The sequence below is a fragment of the Ictidomys tridecemlineatus genome, unplaced genomic scaffold (genome assembly GCF_052094955.1).
Source record: "Ictidomys tridecemlineatus isolate mIctTri1 unplaced genomic scaffold, mIctTri1.hap1 Scaffold_1117, whole genome shotgun sequence".
NCBI classification, from domain to species: Eukaryota; Metazoa; Chordata; class Mammalia; order Rodentia; family Sciuridae; genus Ictidomys; species Ictidomys tridecemlineatus.
In genome coordinates, this window is record NW_027521046.1 from 105,648 (window position 1) to 120,203 (window position 14,556).

The window sequence follows — 14,556 nt, forward strand, 5'->3', positions numbered from 1 at the left end:
GTTTTAAAGTCGCCCTGTTGGGAAAGCTGGGAATGGAACCACCATTTGACCCTGCTATTGCCCTTCTCGGACTATTCCCTGAAGACCTTAAAAGAGCATTCTACAGGGACACTGCCACATCTATGTTCATAGCAGCACAATTCACAATTGCTAGACTGTGGAACCAACCCAGATGCCCCTCAATAGATGAATGGATAAAAAAAATGTGGCATTCATACACCACGGAGTATTACGCAGCACTAAAAAATGACAAAATTGTAGAATTTGCAGGGAAATGGATGGCACTAGAGCAGATTATGCTTAGTGAAGCTAGTCAATCCCTAAAAAACAAATACCAAATGTCTTCTTTGATATAATGAGAGCAACTAAGAACAGAGCAGGGAGGAAGAGCAGGAGGAAAAGATTAACATTAAACAGAGACATGAGATGGGAGGGAAAGGGAGAGAAAAGGGAAATTGCATGGAAATGGAAGGAGACCCTCATTGCTGTACTAAATTACATATAAGAGGTTGTGAGGGGAATGGGAAAATAAACAAGGAGGGAAATGAATTACAGTAGATGGGGCAGAGAGAGAAGATGGGAGGGGAGGGGAGGGGGGATAGTAGGGGATAGGAAAGGCAGCAGAATACAACAGTCACTAATAGGGCATTATGTAAAATTGTGGATGTGTAAACGACATGATTCTGCAATCTGCATTTGGGGTAAAATTGGGAGTTCATAACCCACTTGAATCTAATGCATGAAATATGATATGTCAAGAGCTTTGTGATGTTGTGAACAACCAATAAAAATAAAATAAATAAAATCAAGTCGCCCTGTTATTTTGTGGAGGAAGAACCCCCCCTGGTTATTTTAGGGGAGATTCACTCCCCACGGCGCAGGATGCCCCCACGGATGCTACCAGGATGTGGCCAAGGGGACGGCGGCACGTGTTTTTAGACACTCCACGTTCCGTCCAGCCCAGGAATCATGAGATGCAAGTAGACCCACGATCCGCTCTCTTCCGTTTGGAAAGTGGGAAGTGATCGCCATTTAGGATACCATCGGTTCTTCCCAGAGGCGCCCCGAGCTCCGACGCTCTCCCGCCATCTCCACGTCCTCTTGGGCAGCCGCCTCGGTCTGGAATGGGCAGCGAGGGCTCTGCTTGGAAGCAGGCGGCACTGGGCGTGGGATATTTGAGCTCTCATCTCTCGGCTGATAAGGGAAAGGCTCTACGGCTGCTTATCGGCAAAGATTTCGTGAGGCTTTTTCTTTTTTTCCCCAACATGCATTATTCAGAAATGGATCAGAGCCCGACCCTGGCTTGTAAATCATCTGATTTAGAACTCAGAAGGCATTTCCCCCCAAGGAATCATATCATAGGTCTGATTTTTCTTAGGTCAGCTCTCAAAAGCCTATTTATGCTGATCTGCCACTCAATTGCAGGCCCGGGCGGGCGGGCGACAGTGTAAGGGGATTTCTGTCGGAAATTCTCTCCTGGGCTGCACCCCGCAGGGCAGGCCGTGCCGGGGCGGGAAGCCCTTCCTGGGGGTGATTTCTGCACCGGGTCCCTGAGCCGTGGTGTGTGCCTCCTCCGGAGGTGGCTGTTCCTTGCGCCTGTCTCATGACGGATGGAAACCAAGGAAGAAAGGCTCTGGGGCCTCCCCCACGGGGCACTAGGCTGCTGCTGTCACCTTCCGTAGCAAGACACAGAAGGAGGGCCCAGGCTGCTGGTGGCACTCTGGGGTCAAGGGCGGACGGAGGTCCTGGTTATGAGAGCTCCCGCGATAATAGGCTCCTGACGGGTGGCTCAGGAAGCTTCTGGGGACGGCGGGCGGTTTGAAGTGGCAACGTCATGGTAACAGCACAGCCCAGGGACTCCCGGCAGGAGGGGACCAGGCCATCAGCCCGTGGTCACACAGCTCTGTCACACCACCCTGGATCTCTGGGCCGGAACTGGCTCTGGAATGTGTGAGCCCCGTGCAAAAAGCAGACGCCCGTTTTCCCTGTTCAGAAAGTGCAAAAAGTCCCAAGATGTCGACGGCGGGGTGTTGGGTCACTGAGAGCGGGGCCTGTGCCCAGGAAGGGGACTCCGCTGTGCGCCACCCCCCAGCGCCTGCCTGAACCCTCTCAGAATTACTGCTCCGAGCGGCGGCGACGTGGCCCGCAGGACAGGACGGGGTGACAGTCCCTCCGCCACACCCCTCCACCAGGAGGCAACCCCCCGGGATCCCAGGAGCCAGGGTCACCTGAGGAGGTGTGCTGGAGACCACCGAGGAAATCCGCGGCAGAGCGCCATCCATCCTCCGTCCCCACCCTCTCTGCCTCCCCGTGGCCGTGGTAAACCGGCGGCTGGCATTTTTAGAGGAAGCTTGATTACGGTCACGATCATCGCGTTCACTCCCACGAAATCCGGCCTCGTCATCGACTGGTCACCCTTAAGATGAAAAGCCACCCCGGGACGGATCCCAGGAACGTTCTGAAGCGCAGTCCACCTGGTTAATGAAGCCGGCGGGCGAATCCCACGTCGCCCCGTCTCCTGGAACAGATGGGTGGGCCGAGGACACGGCGGGCGACAGGGCTGGGGAATGCCTGCCGCATTTTAGAGTCTCGGAAGGACCAACCGTGTGTCTCCCTGGGCTGCACAGACACGTGTACGCTGCAAACACAAAATGCACCACCCTTGCACAGACGTATGTACGCTGCAAAAAAAAAATCCACCAGCATCAGGACGGTACCCTCCCCGACCGAGTTGGAGAATAACGTCATAAGTTGGCGATTTCACGCCTGGGGCTGTTTTGAGCTATTTGGATGCAGGGAGGGGGGGCGGGAAAAGGGATCCCATTACTTCCCTGCAGATGATCACCGTGAGAATCCTCCTGGAGGAGGTGAAAAGTGCACGGAGCCGGAAACTGCGGGCCGTCCCCTACACCAACGCATTTTCTTCCTGACGCTATTCACCGTCCCTCTTTGTGGCCTGGTGGTGTCCGCGTCAAGGCGACCTGAGTGAGGAAGTTAGCTCTCGGCAGTTAAGAAGGAAGCGGCTTTCCTCACTGCCATGTGACGGCAGCAGGTAGGGTTTCATACGGAGGGAGGCGGAGACTGACGTGCCGAGACCCATTAAAACAACACTGGGTCCCAGCGTGTGCCTTTCGGCCCAGGTGACCTCAACGTCACCGATCAATCTCAAGGCATCTGGAGCAGCTGTTGTCACCGATTTTAGCGGTGACCTAGTAAGCAAGGGACTCCTGGTGACTTTGCCACGGAAAACACCTCTGATACATGGGCAACGGGAGGAGCAGATGCCTAAGTGGATTTCAGGGATTCGGAGGCTGCTCTTGTCTGCCTCAAACTGGCTGCAAACACCTACCTTTCCTTTGGGTCTGCCCAAGGGTCCCGTGGAGGTGGGTGGCCTTTCAAAAAGTCAGACGGTCAAACTCCTCCTCCCGCAGAGCACGCCAGCAGCCACGACCGTGCGTGCACACCGTCAGGAGCCGCGAAGATTGTGCACCCACGCCACTCATTATGCCACCTCCAGTCACCCTTCCCAAGTCCCCCGGATTCTTTATCCCACAGAGACCCTGGACCCCGGCCTCCGGGAGGCAGATTGGAGACCTGGGTCTCTCGCCTCTCTGCTGCGCTGCTGGGTGAATCCACTCCCTTTTGCAAAACTCGGTTGTTTCCATGATGGACGCACCGTGCCGCAGGCAGAGCAGGCGGGGGTCGGCCACAGGTCCCCAGATGTCAAGAGCTCCGTGGCTGGGCACACTGATGAGAAAAGAAGCCAAGGCTCACCTTCCCGCCCCCCCCCTCTCGGCACAGTGCTTGAAACGTGGTGTGCCGCGCAGAAGCGTTGATTTTTTCATTTTATCCTTACTTAAACATACAAGGATGAAAATCAAAGTCGGTGGCTTCCCGTGGCAGCGGCTCAGAACATTGGCCAGGGCGTATTCAGGACACGTCCTCGCTGGCTCTTGGTCATTTCGCGTTTTATAGAAAAGGGGGGGGGGCGTTTAGAAAACGATGTGGCTTAACTTCCTTCGCGTGTGAATTCTCAGCAAGTTTCGTTTGGGCCTGAAGTTGACTGCGAAGTGTAATGAGAATCTGGCTGTTGACACGGAGCCCGCTGGCGTCGTTCAGAGACAGATTCAAATTTATCTCCCTCCCGTCCCTGCCAAGATCATGGCCAGTCTGGAATTCAGCCCTGGTTCCACCTTCACGAAAGCCAAATGTGAGAAGATTCTGCTCTAAAGGAGCTAGGTGCTAGGAAATCCAGGTCATCGGAGCAACGGGGACAGGGTGCCCGCTCCCAGGAGAGCCGGGGACGCTGTTAGAGGTGACATTCTCCCTGGCCATCCAAATAGAGGAGTATTCACGCCTGTCAGAAGGACACGTCTCAGAGCACACGTGTGCATCGACTCTGCACACGAAGAGGTTCAGGATGTGCCCCGTTGAGGGGCGCAGGAAGACGTCACTGTGCCACGTGGGCACGTCGATTTAAAAGGCACTTGGGCTCAGTCCTGCAGCTGCTTTTAGACCGAGGACAGGGAGCCACGGGGGGTGGGAACCGATGCCCATCAAGAGAGAAGGTGCACAGGTCCGTGCTGGAGAGAGGAGGAAGTATTTTCATGGTCCTGCTCGACTTTACCTGTGTGACAGGTACAGGGCAGGCGGCGGGTCCTGGGATTGGAGCCGGGGCCGTGTGCACGCAAGGCAAGCACTCTCCCCGCTGAGCTAGGTCCCCAGCCCCAACCTTTTCTTTATGCACCTGAAATAGACCTCTTGGGCCAGTGGGGATAAAGGAGGGAGCTGTATACAGGCGGCGCGTTGGGGCCCTGGCGGGTGGGCATGCACCAAAGGCTGTCCCCTCCCTGGGTCAAGTCAAGTAGTCGGGCGGCAGACACCTGCCAGGAAGAACAGAGAGGAGGGGTTTACTCTGACTCCTGGTTTCAGAGGTTCTAGTCGATGGTGGGCTGGCTCCGTGGCTTGAGTCTGAGGTGGGTCACAACGTCATGGCGGAAGGGCGCGGTGGAGGCCAGCTGCTCACCTCCTGACACTCAAGCAGCAGAGAGGGAGAAGGGGGGAGAGAAGGGGGAACCATTTTGCAGCAGGGAGCCAGGGAGCATGATCCCAGAGAGCACGGACAGGCCTAAACCTGCACACGTGTGCACGCACACACATGCACACTGGTGCACGCACATGCACACACATGCACACGGGTGCATGCACACACGTGCACACGGGTGCACGCACATGCACACACATGCACACTGGTGCATGCACACACGTGCACACGGGTGCACGCACATGCACACACGTGCACACGGGTGCACGCACATGCACACGGGTGCACGCACATGCACGCACGTGCACACTGGTGCACGCACATGCACACACATGCACACGGGTGCATGCACACACATGCACACGGGTGCACGCACATGCACACACATGCACACTGGTGCACGCACATGCACACACATGCACACGGGTGCACGCACATGCACACACATGCACACGGGTGCATGCACATGCACACAGGTGCACACACATGCACACGCACACGTCGTAAGCCCCAGGTTCAAGGCTGTATCTGCAGGCACACAGCACCCCTTCTATACTAAAGAGGCAGCAGTGAGCGGGTGCCCAGGGAAGCACCAGGCACTTTTAAGGAATTCTCGTAGCGGGGGGTGGATACCGCCACTACCCACGAGCCAGCCATTGCCGACTCCATCAGGAGACACGGTCAGAGTCCCCAGGATGCCTTCAGTTCCCCAGCTCCCCACTCTGAACTGTCCGCACTGGGGACCCATCCATTAATACATTCGGGGGGACACTCCAGATTCAAACCCTAACAGGACACTTCTCAAGGGCCTGAGCGCCATCAAAAGGAGACCCCAGCCTCCAAGACGGCGCGGGAGGACCACTGCTAACTCCGGTCGCCACCCGCCCACGGACACAGCTGCCCGGTGTCATCGCACAGAGCCGCCCTGGGTACTTCCCCGACGGAGCCCCCCACGCGCCCTCTTCCTTCCTTGCCTTCCATTGGTCCACGGAGGCTGCGGAGGCCATGCAGCTCGGGGACAAACCATCCTCCATCGGCTCTGCTGCAGGTGACACCTCTGACGTCTGGGTTGTGAGGACAACGGTCGCCTGGGTTACGTTTCAGGCACCTGGAGACCATTTTGTCCGAACCACAGAATCCCGCCTGGTCCTGAGCAGGTGTCCTGCTGAGTTGCTCAGCACCTCGGTTTTGCGGAGGCTGGCTTTGAACTCATGATCCTCCTGCCTCGGCCTCCTGGGCCACTTGGATTACAGGCGTGCGCCACGCTGGTGGCATGTCCCCCCACACTGCTGGGTTTGGGCTCTCCCTCTCGGTCTTCACCATCGGTTCAACTCGATGCTTCATGCCTGTTCCCAGCGGCTACTTCATGTACTTTTATAGTCACCATCTGCTACACAGGAAATGTCCTCCCTGCATTTTGGTCTGAGAAGGTTAAAGCGTTCTGCTAAAGATGGAGGAGGCTTCTTGCGGAACCCAGGATCAATGCTAATTAGTCAATAGTCTCCTTGCGAGGTCTTCCACGTGGGCATCCGTTATTTCTCTTGTGTTTGACGAACCCAGACAATTGCACCAGTTCTCTGCGTAGCTATAACCCCGGGAATCCGGGAGACACGGTGTTTCCCCTATGGCAAGAGTCTGCTATCGCTGCACAAGCGATGACCACCAGAGCTTCAAACAAGACACAGCCCTGCGCGAGCTGGCGGGAGGTCCCACGGTGCCCTGGGTGGTACCAGGCAACATTCAGTTGCAGGCAGGGCTCTCTGTTCCCATCTGGAGGCTCCAGAGAAGAACCATTTCCTTGCTAATCCAGGTACTAGATGGAGTCCCTTGCATTGGGTCGCAAGGCTGAGGTTCCGTGTCAGTGGGGAGCCGCTGGTAGCAGCTGCACCTGAACCCGCCTTTCACATCTCAGAATCAGCCACAGCACCTCCAGTTTAGGACACGGCTCCACTTCTCAAGACTCATCTGCTAATTCTGGGTCCAGTGGGACAATGCAGGAGCATGTCTGTCTTTACAGCTCTGGGGGTTCAGGTACGGATGTCTTTGAGGGCCCGCATTCGGCCGACCAAACCCAAAGGGACAGAAAAGATGACTATTTTCATTTAGCTTGAGGTGTGACCGGAGCAGAAGGCTAGAGAATGCACTGCCCCGCCAGGTGGACCGCTAACTAGCTACTGAATTTCGCACAGGTCATGGAACCTGCGGGACCCACTTTGAAAGCAGGCCACTGTCATAGATGCCACCTCGGCTGGTTTATGTCTTCATTTGTGTTCCTTCATTCCTCACGTGTTGGTGGAGCCCCTGCGTCGTGGCTGGCCATGTCCCGGGCACTGGGGCAGCTGTGGGCAAACCAGCAATCGCTGACCTCCTGGCGGAGCGTCCTGCCAAACAGCGAAAGCTAAAGCAACCAAGCAGCAAGATGTGCGGGATGCGAGGCCAATAAACCAGGTGGGGACGATAGAAAGAAGGAGGGTGGCTATTGGGTACCAGATACAGGCGCCTAAGAGGCATAAGTCCTGGTGCTGGTGTAGAGTGGCCACGGTAATTTTATCCTGTATTTCCAAGTTGCTAGAAGAAAGGGTTTTTCATATTCCCCAAGAAATGATGACTGTTGCAAGTGACGGACCTGCCAATGGCCCTGCTGGGTCGTTTTGCCATTGTGCGCGAGTATCAGAAAATCACATTCTGCACCACGTCAATACGTGCCATCGTCACATTTCAACTCGAAGAAACTATGCCAGCCGAGGGAAGGGGCCCTGCTTCTTCTACATCACGACAGCCCCCGTCTCTTCCTAGGCGAGCCGGAAGAGAAACGCCAGTCCTGGTGTGCCTGCATGGGTCATCGATAGCCTGGGACGACTCAGGTGTGGGGTGACCAGCTGTCCTCTTGATATTGTCTAAGTCTACCGAATCCTATAATAAGATTTATAACAAGATCACGGAAGAAAATTCTTTTTTCTGAGATTAAAAGACGGTTGTAAGTGATGGCGGTGAACAGGAACGCCGAGTGCTTCCGCCTGTCGATGCAACATGTCATCAAGCATTGCGGACGGCAGCAGCAAGATGATTCTAAAAACCAGTGCACCTGCCGTCTAACCCGAGTTTTTCAGCCTCCACCCATTACCTCCTGCGGCATCAAAACATGATTCTCCGTGTCATCCAAAGTCGCCATGATTCGCACAAAAGGACGGAGGAAGATCTGCCCCGTTTTCTAAAGATGGGCGCCCTGCCCGAGATACGGACACTCGAGCGTGGTCACCTGAGCAAGTTCACGGTTCTTTGGAAATCAACCCGTAAAAGCGTTTCCCAGAGATAATGAATTCCCCACCAAGCAATTTCCACATGCCCGCGGACAGAAAGGCATTAATGCAAGACGCAAGACACAAAACTGAACATGAGATTGAAAAGCGGAGACCCGGGAACCAGAGCTGGTCACCAACGACCAGCGGTAGGCGTCAACCTTGGCGTGTGTCACACCCCATAAAACCTTTCCACCGGCTCTTCCTCATTGTTGAGTCATAAAAGGGCCCTCCTACGGGCTGGGGCTGGGGCTCGGTGCTGGAGCGCTCGCCTGGCACGTGAGAGGCCCTGGGTTCGAACCTCAGCACCACATAAAAATAAACGAATAAGGTAAAGGCATTGTGTCCAACGACAACTGGAAAATAAATATTGAAAAAAAAAAATTGAAATAAAAGGGCTGTCCTGAGGCCTGTGCCTCCTGATTCACAGACGGCTCTGGACGGGTGGAATAAGAGCGCCCGTGTGGACGCTCCTCCACAAACGGCCCAGTATCGGCCACGTGGATTTCAGGGAGTACCATGGCTACTAAACGGCACCCGCAACTCGCTTCCCACGGTCCGTGGTGAAGCTTGAAAATGAGGAGACAGTAGAGGAGGCGTGGGCCTGGCGGCCTGGGGAGCGAGGCTGGGGGAGCCATTCATCAGACACAAGATTTACTGCGCCCTGAGCATCTATCAGCCTGGTACCCCACCCCGGATCTGAAGAGCCCGCCCGGCGATGCTTGTTATTTCTAGGAAGTATCTAAATCAGCATTTGTGGGTTTTATTTTTTTTGCAAATGGGAGACGCGGGTGGGCTACCTTAATGAGGTCTTCCCTGGAGGGAAAGCGGGAGACCAGGTAGTTCTGGCGGGTTCTGGTGTTGGTGATGGAGACGTACAGGCGGTCCTGGGCCAGCTCGTGGGCGTGGGGAGGGAGGATGGACTCCATGCCGCTCCTGGAGGAGGGAAAGCAAGCCGCACGCACGCGTCACTCACCGTGAATGATTGAGCGACTGTGTAAATAGTTCATAGCTGGAGAGCGGTCGACGCTCTGTCTTCGAGTCCTTGGGGTGGGGGGGGGGGACGCGCCGTGGAGACACGTACCTCAGCCGGGCCATGAAGTCGTAACCGGGGGTCACCGCGCCGAAAGACTGCTTCCGCGTTTCTTCAGCCAACTGATAGGTGAACCGGTTACAGTCCTGAGAAAGAAATGAACGTCGGACCCCTCTGCACTGTCCACAGGAACTCATCCCTCTTCCAAAATGCCGCCCATTGCTCTGCATGGCACACGCCCACCCCGCCGGACACGGGATGCCGCCCTCTTTTGCACAAGTGTGCAAACCTCCCCCCTCCCATCTCCTCATCCACTCTCCTTGGGCCCAGGGCAAATTACTTGTTCTTACAATTTGTCTCTCTCTCTCTCTCTTTCTTCCTTCTTTCTTTTTAAGCCACCTCAAAAGGCCTTGAAGACGGGACTGAAATTCTAATTTAGAGCATTCTTCCACAGATTGCCAGGCACCATTAACCTTCTCTCCCTCCCCAGTTCCCGGGCCTCAGAAGCATTTCAGTGGCAGCCCCACAAGGGCACAGATGAATGACAACGGATGCAGGAAGCACAGTGGCCGTCTCTGGACGTGTGTCTCGGAGCACTGGACAGCCTGCAAGTCCCTGGGGCAGGGGTGCTCCTGTGCACCCTGGGCTGGGATCCACCAAGGCCGGCTGTCACACGGCATGTGTTGGCGGCACGTCACACGGCATGCAAGCTGGGTCCGATCGCCTCACTTGGCAGGTAAGAAAACCGAGAAAACTGCAGAGATGAGAAGACCTTTCCCAGCAGCACATCAGAAATGCACGTGGGAGCCAGGATTGGAACCCAGGTCTGCACTCTGAGCCAGTCAGGTTCTCTGAAGGAGCCGCAGAGTCACTGTAAAGATCCTGCAGAGGCTGGACCCTGCCTCGGCTGGGCACCTTAATGTGGCGGGGCGACTTGCCTGGCACACTCGGATTCCATATCTGGTGAATTCAGTCAATACTGGGCTAGTCCCCGAGATTTGGGAAACCTTGGTTTTTGGTCTTTTTTTTTTAAGTGCCGCCAGTAGCGGGGCCTCAGTCCTTCCTGTTTCCTCTCTTTCGCTTCCTGGCCATAAGGTGAGCGACGTGCTCCACCCGGTGCTCCGGCCGTTGCCGTCCGACATCAGAGCACCAACGCCATGGTCGGTTCCATTTGTTCGGGGAACATCGTGAGCCCTAACAAACATTTTTGTCTTTGTGAGTCGGCTTTTTCCAGGCATTTTGTAGTGGCCACTTGAAGTAAGAGAAAAGGGTGAGGCAGAAGGGTCCCAGATGAGAAGCATCGAAGAGGCCACGCTCATGGCTTAGAAGACGGGAGAAGGGGCCCAGGGTCAAGAAACCTGGGCAGCCGTGAGAGGCGGGAAAGGACAAGGACAGGGCCTCAGGGGAGCAAGCTTGGGCTGCTGACACTGGAGGCCAGTGAGTGGGAACTGTAAGCTAATAAACTCCTGCTGTCTGAAGGCACCCGGTTGGTGGCCCCTGGTTACAGCATCAACAGGAAGCCAATACAGTGGGTACCAGCCCCCAGCCTCAGGGCCGGACAGGCTTCCCTCCAGTCTGACGTCTGGGCTAGGACTTTAAGTGGGAGCTGGACGGGGGCAGAGATACAGGAGGACAATGATAAGGAGTGGACTTGGTCACCTTTGAGTGCCCCATGGTGACCAATGCTACGCCTTCCTTGCAAGTCCTGAGGCTGGGCCAGGAATTGAGGGGCGGTTTGCTGGGGAAAGGCTCTTTGTCCCCTATCCACGCCTCCATCTGCCCACCATTCCGGCTCTGGCTCCTCTTAATTAGACATGGAGGGTGCTCCTCTTAATGAGACCCGCATAAGCTCCCAACGAGATTAATTGCCTATTTGTCACAAGAGTGAAAAAAAGCTCCGGGAATGTACACCACCAAGCAGAACTGAGCTAACCTGTAATTTGAGGAGACTGGAGAGTTTTCCAAAACAAAACAACAACACAAAAAAAACCCTCAAAGCAATTTTATCGACCAGCTATTTCCAATGGCTAAAGAGAAAAGAAACAGCCTTCCATCAACAGGTTATTGTGGCCCGGCCCTGGGGATGGGGGTCAGTGTGTCGGGCATCTGCCTAGTGTGTGTGAGGACCTGGGTGCAATTCCCGGTTGTGCAAAAAAAAAAAAAAAAAAAAAAAAACTATTTTGGCAGAAACATTAGTTTTCAAAAGGACCAACGAGGAAATGAGAGTGTCCTAAGGTCGGTAAAGAGAATAATTTTCCACCTTCCAACGTGAACACCCAAAAGACCTAACCCTAAGTCACAGCCACATGATTTTTCCAACTTGAAAAAAAATAAAAATAAAAACACATAATCTGATTTGAAAACAGTCCAAGCAAATCAGGCATCGTATTCCAGCGGCACAAAAGCCTATATTACTGTCGCGTTTCCAAACGATGTAAAGAGTTCATCACAGTCAATACGTTTCTGAATTTGCTGAGGACGAGGGAAATCAAATCGACTCAACTCGAGAGCTCAGAGATTTGTTCCACTTAAAGAAAAGACTCAATGAAAAGAGGAAGGGAAAGTCCCCTCCCCCCCTGCCTCTCCAGGCCACAGCTTGCTGCAGCAGCGAAAAAAGGAAGCAGGTTCTGGGCGGAGCGAGAGCTTGCAATTCAAAGCACAGGGTTTTGCAAGCTTGGGGGGTGGGGGATTCACACCTCAAGGTTTTCATCCTGTGTGATCACTATGGCTTTTCTGAACTGCCAACCCCCTAAATAGATGAGGTGGCTGGATTTCTTTAAAAAAACTTCCCTGAAATCTGAGACTGAGATCTTGATGTTTGAAATCCCCGCAGCCTTGAGACTCATTCTCGGGCACGAATGGGTTAAATCCCTGTCTTCCGACGGTTCAAAGCCGTTCGCCTGGGTCAGTAATTAGCAAATATTTTTCCTCCACCCATAGAAACCGGCTCGGAGCCGGTGAATGTTTGATCACAGTCCAGATAGCAGAAAGCCGATTTTTAAAAACACAGATTGCATTAAAGAAAATACCTAAAAACGGCTATTTTTTTTTTTTTTATTACTCCTGGTTCAACTGCTTGGTTAAATTCAGAGCTTCTACTTGCGGTGAGAATTGAAAACAAATTAAATTCCCATATCATTCCACTTAATTGAAATTGTGCGCCCAGTTTCCTTTACGCGCCGGTTAGAAAATAGCAGTGAGCAGAGGCACAGGCCACATGTTCAAGCCTTTGAAAAGAGGCTCTGTGCTCTCCTCCTGCTCATAGAAAGAAGGAAAAAAATCTTTGGCCGCAAGAAACAGTGCTGGCGTCTTAAGGCTAAATAAAAACTCGAGAGCATTTTTATAGCCTTGTCTTACTGTCACCCCAAATCATCTTCTTTTCCAAACCCAGGGCACAGATCCCTAAAGAGCGGATCTCAGAGAAAAGTCTGAGCCTTTTGTTTCCCAGGCAAAGCCTGATTTCTCTGTAAAGAGTCGGGCACTCCTTGTCGCCATTCCCTTTTAATTTCTTAATGAGGAACACAGCCTCGTTACTGCTTAATTACCTCTATTTTTTCTGGCGCTGTTAGCAAGACAGAAGCCACCAAGGATCCTGCAGAGGCCCCCGCGAAGGCCTGGACATCCTTCAGCAGCCTCTTGCCATGTTTGCAAAATGCAGATGCTGCCCCCAAGTGGTAAATGCCCAGAAACCCACAGGCTGCAAACGACAAGTTGATGGGCTTCATTCTGCCTGCAGGACCGTCAGAGGAAAACAAAAATGAATAAAACAAAAAATAATCAAAAAGTTACCCGTTAGTAGAGTTCATTCCACACACTGTGTAATTTTGCACCTGTTTTCCTGCCGTGGTTTTCTTTTAACCTATAATTCTCTAAGTGCAGTGGTTTCCATGAATTCTAATCAATCCCAGCAGTTTTTCAGGGAACCATTTTCTTTTTTTTTTTTTTTAACATGGATTCAATATTCTGGTTAATTATTAAAACAACAACGAATCGCCCAACTTTCCATACTTGTTCTTTTTAATTACTTGCAAGAAACAAATGTATAAATTCCAACTGGCAAGTCCTCTGAGCTTTTTTTTTTTTTTTTTTTGAACTTTTGAGACTTTCTGCTGGGAGAGGGTTGCAAAATGGGGAAATTATTAGAGACTGCATCAAATTCCAAGCCAACAATAGATTTTTTTTTTTTTTTTTTTTTTTTTGCTCTTTGGAAGTGCATCAGTAAATTTCAAAGATAGGTCCTGGTCCACCTCCATTTCCTTATCTTTTAAAAATTCTGATACCCCTTTATTAATTGATAATTGCAGTAAGCGATTATCCAACAATGCAACACCCTTCATTCCCAAGTAGATAAAATTGAGGTCACGGCTCACAAAAGCTCCAGAAGGCTTCCTACAGTGAATTTCCACCACGATATACTTGCAACACACCTAAATAGGAATATTCTGCACGAGCTGCAAAGCCCCAGTGGACACAGTATGCCCATGTGAGGGAAACCCTGTCCCCCCCACACGCCTGTCCACCCTGCCTTCCTAGGGGGGCCCCAAATCCTGATTCTGGGGCGAGGCACCCAGGCTGGACCAGGAATTGAGGGACGGTTTGCTGCTGATACCCCAAGCTGGGCCCGGTGCAGGGGGGAGGCTCAGCCTCTGCAGGCTGCACAGAGAATCCGGGCCAGCGCTGCAGGGCCCAGCCCAGGTTTTGAGCCCACTTCTGCAGGCGTCGGGGGTGCAGGCGGGATTTGGGGGTCTTTTCCTAGGTGGTCAGGCCCATCAGGCGCAGACCTGGAGATCTCCAGCTGCCCGGGGTAGGTGGGGCTACTGCCTCCTTTCTCCACCCCTGGGGCAGCCCACCCTGACCCTCCGGAGCCTCGCTCGGCCCCGGCGCTCGGTCCTACCAATACCAGCCTGAGGCACTTCCGCGTGGATGGCCCTTCACCAGAAGGGGGCAGCGGGATGTCACTCAAGGCGGCTCCACCTATCAGAGCCGAGTTCCGCTCCTCGAGCGCCCGCCCATGAAGGTCTGGCGTTAGAGTGGGCGGTGCCTCCCCCCACCTCCCGCCCTCACGTCCGTGACGTCATCACGCCGACGCGGAGGCCCGCCGGCTCTATTTAAATCGCGGCGCTCAACATGGCGGCGCCCAGGTTACCGCTCGGCCGGGTGTCCTCCGGTGCGGGCAAGGA

The 14,556-nt window shown here is 53.7% G+C and overlaps 1 protein-coding gene across 13 annotated transcripts in view; it reads right to left on the minus strand.

Annotated features, from left to right (window-relative positions):
* Pnpla4 (patatin like domain 4, phospholipase and triacylglycerol lipase) overlaps positions 1-14,556 on the minus strand; it is a 51,947-nt gene that overhangs the window by 37,183 nt on the left and 208 nt on the right. For 5 of the 13 annotated variants that reach the window (XM_040286906.2, XM_040286905.2, XM_013363019.4 and 2 more), the window contains exons 2-4: positions 12,922-13,106; positions 9,428-9,522; positions 9,144-9,279 (exon numbers count right to left, since the gene is read on the minus strand). In XM_040286906.2, the coding sequence (XP_040142840.2) occupies positions 9,144-9,279; positions 9,428-9,522; positions 12,922-13,106 (416 nt within the window). Of the gene's footprint in view, positions 1-9,143; positions 9,280-9,427; positions 9,523-12,921; positions 13,107-13,206; positions 14,425-14,522; positions 14,548-14,556 lie in introns of those variants that run through there. The other 8 variants (XM_040286903.2, XM_013363015.4, XM_078035852.1 and 5 more) reach the window with 8 other exon arrangements.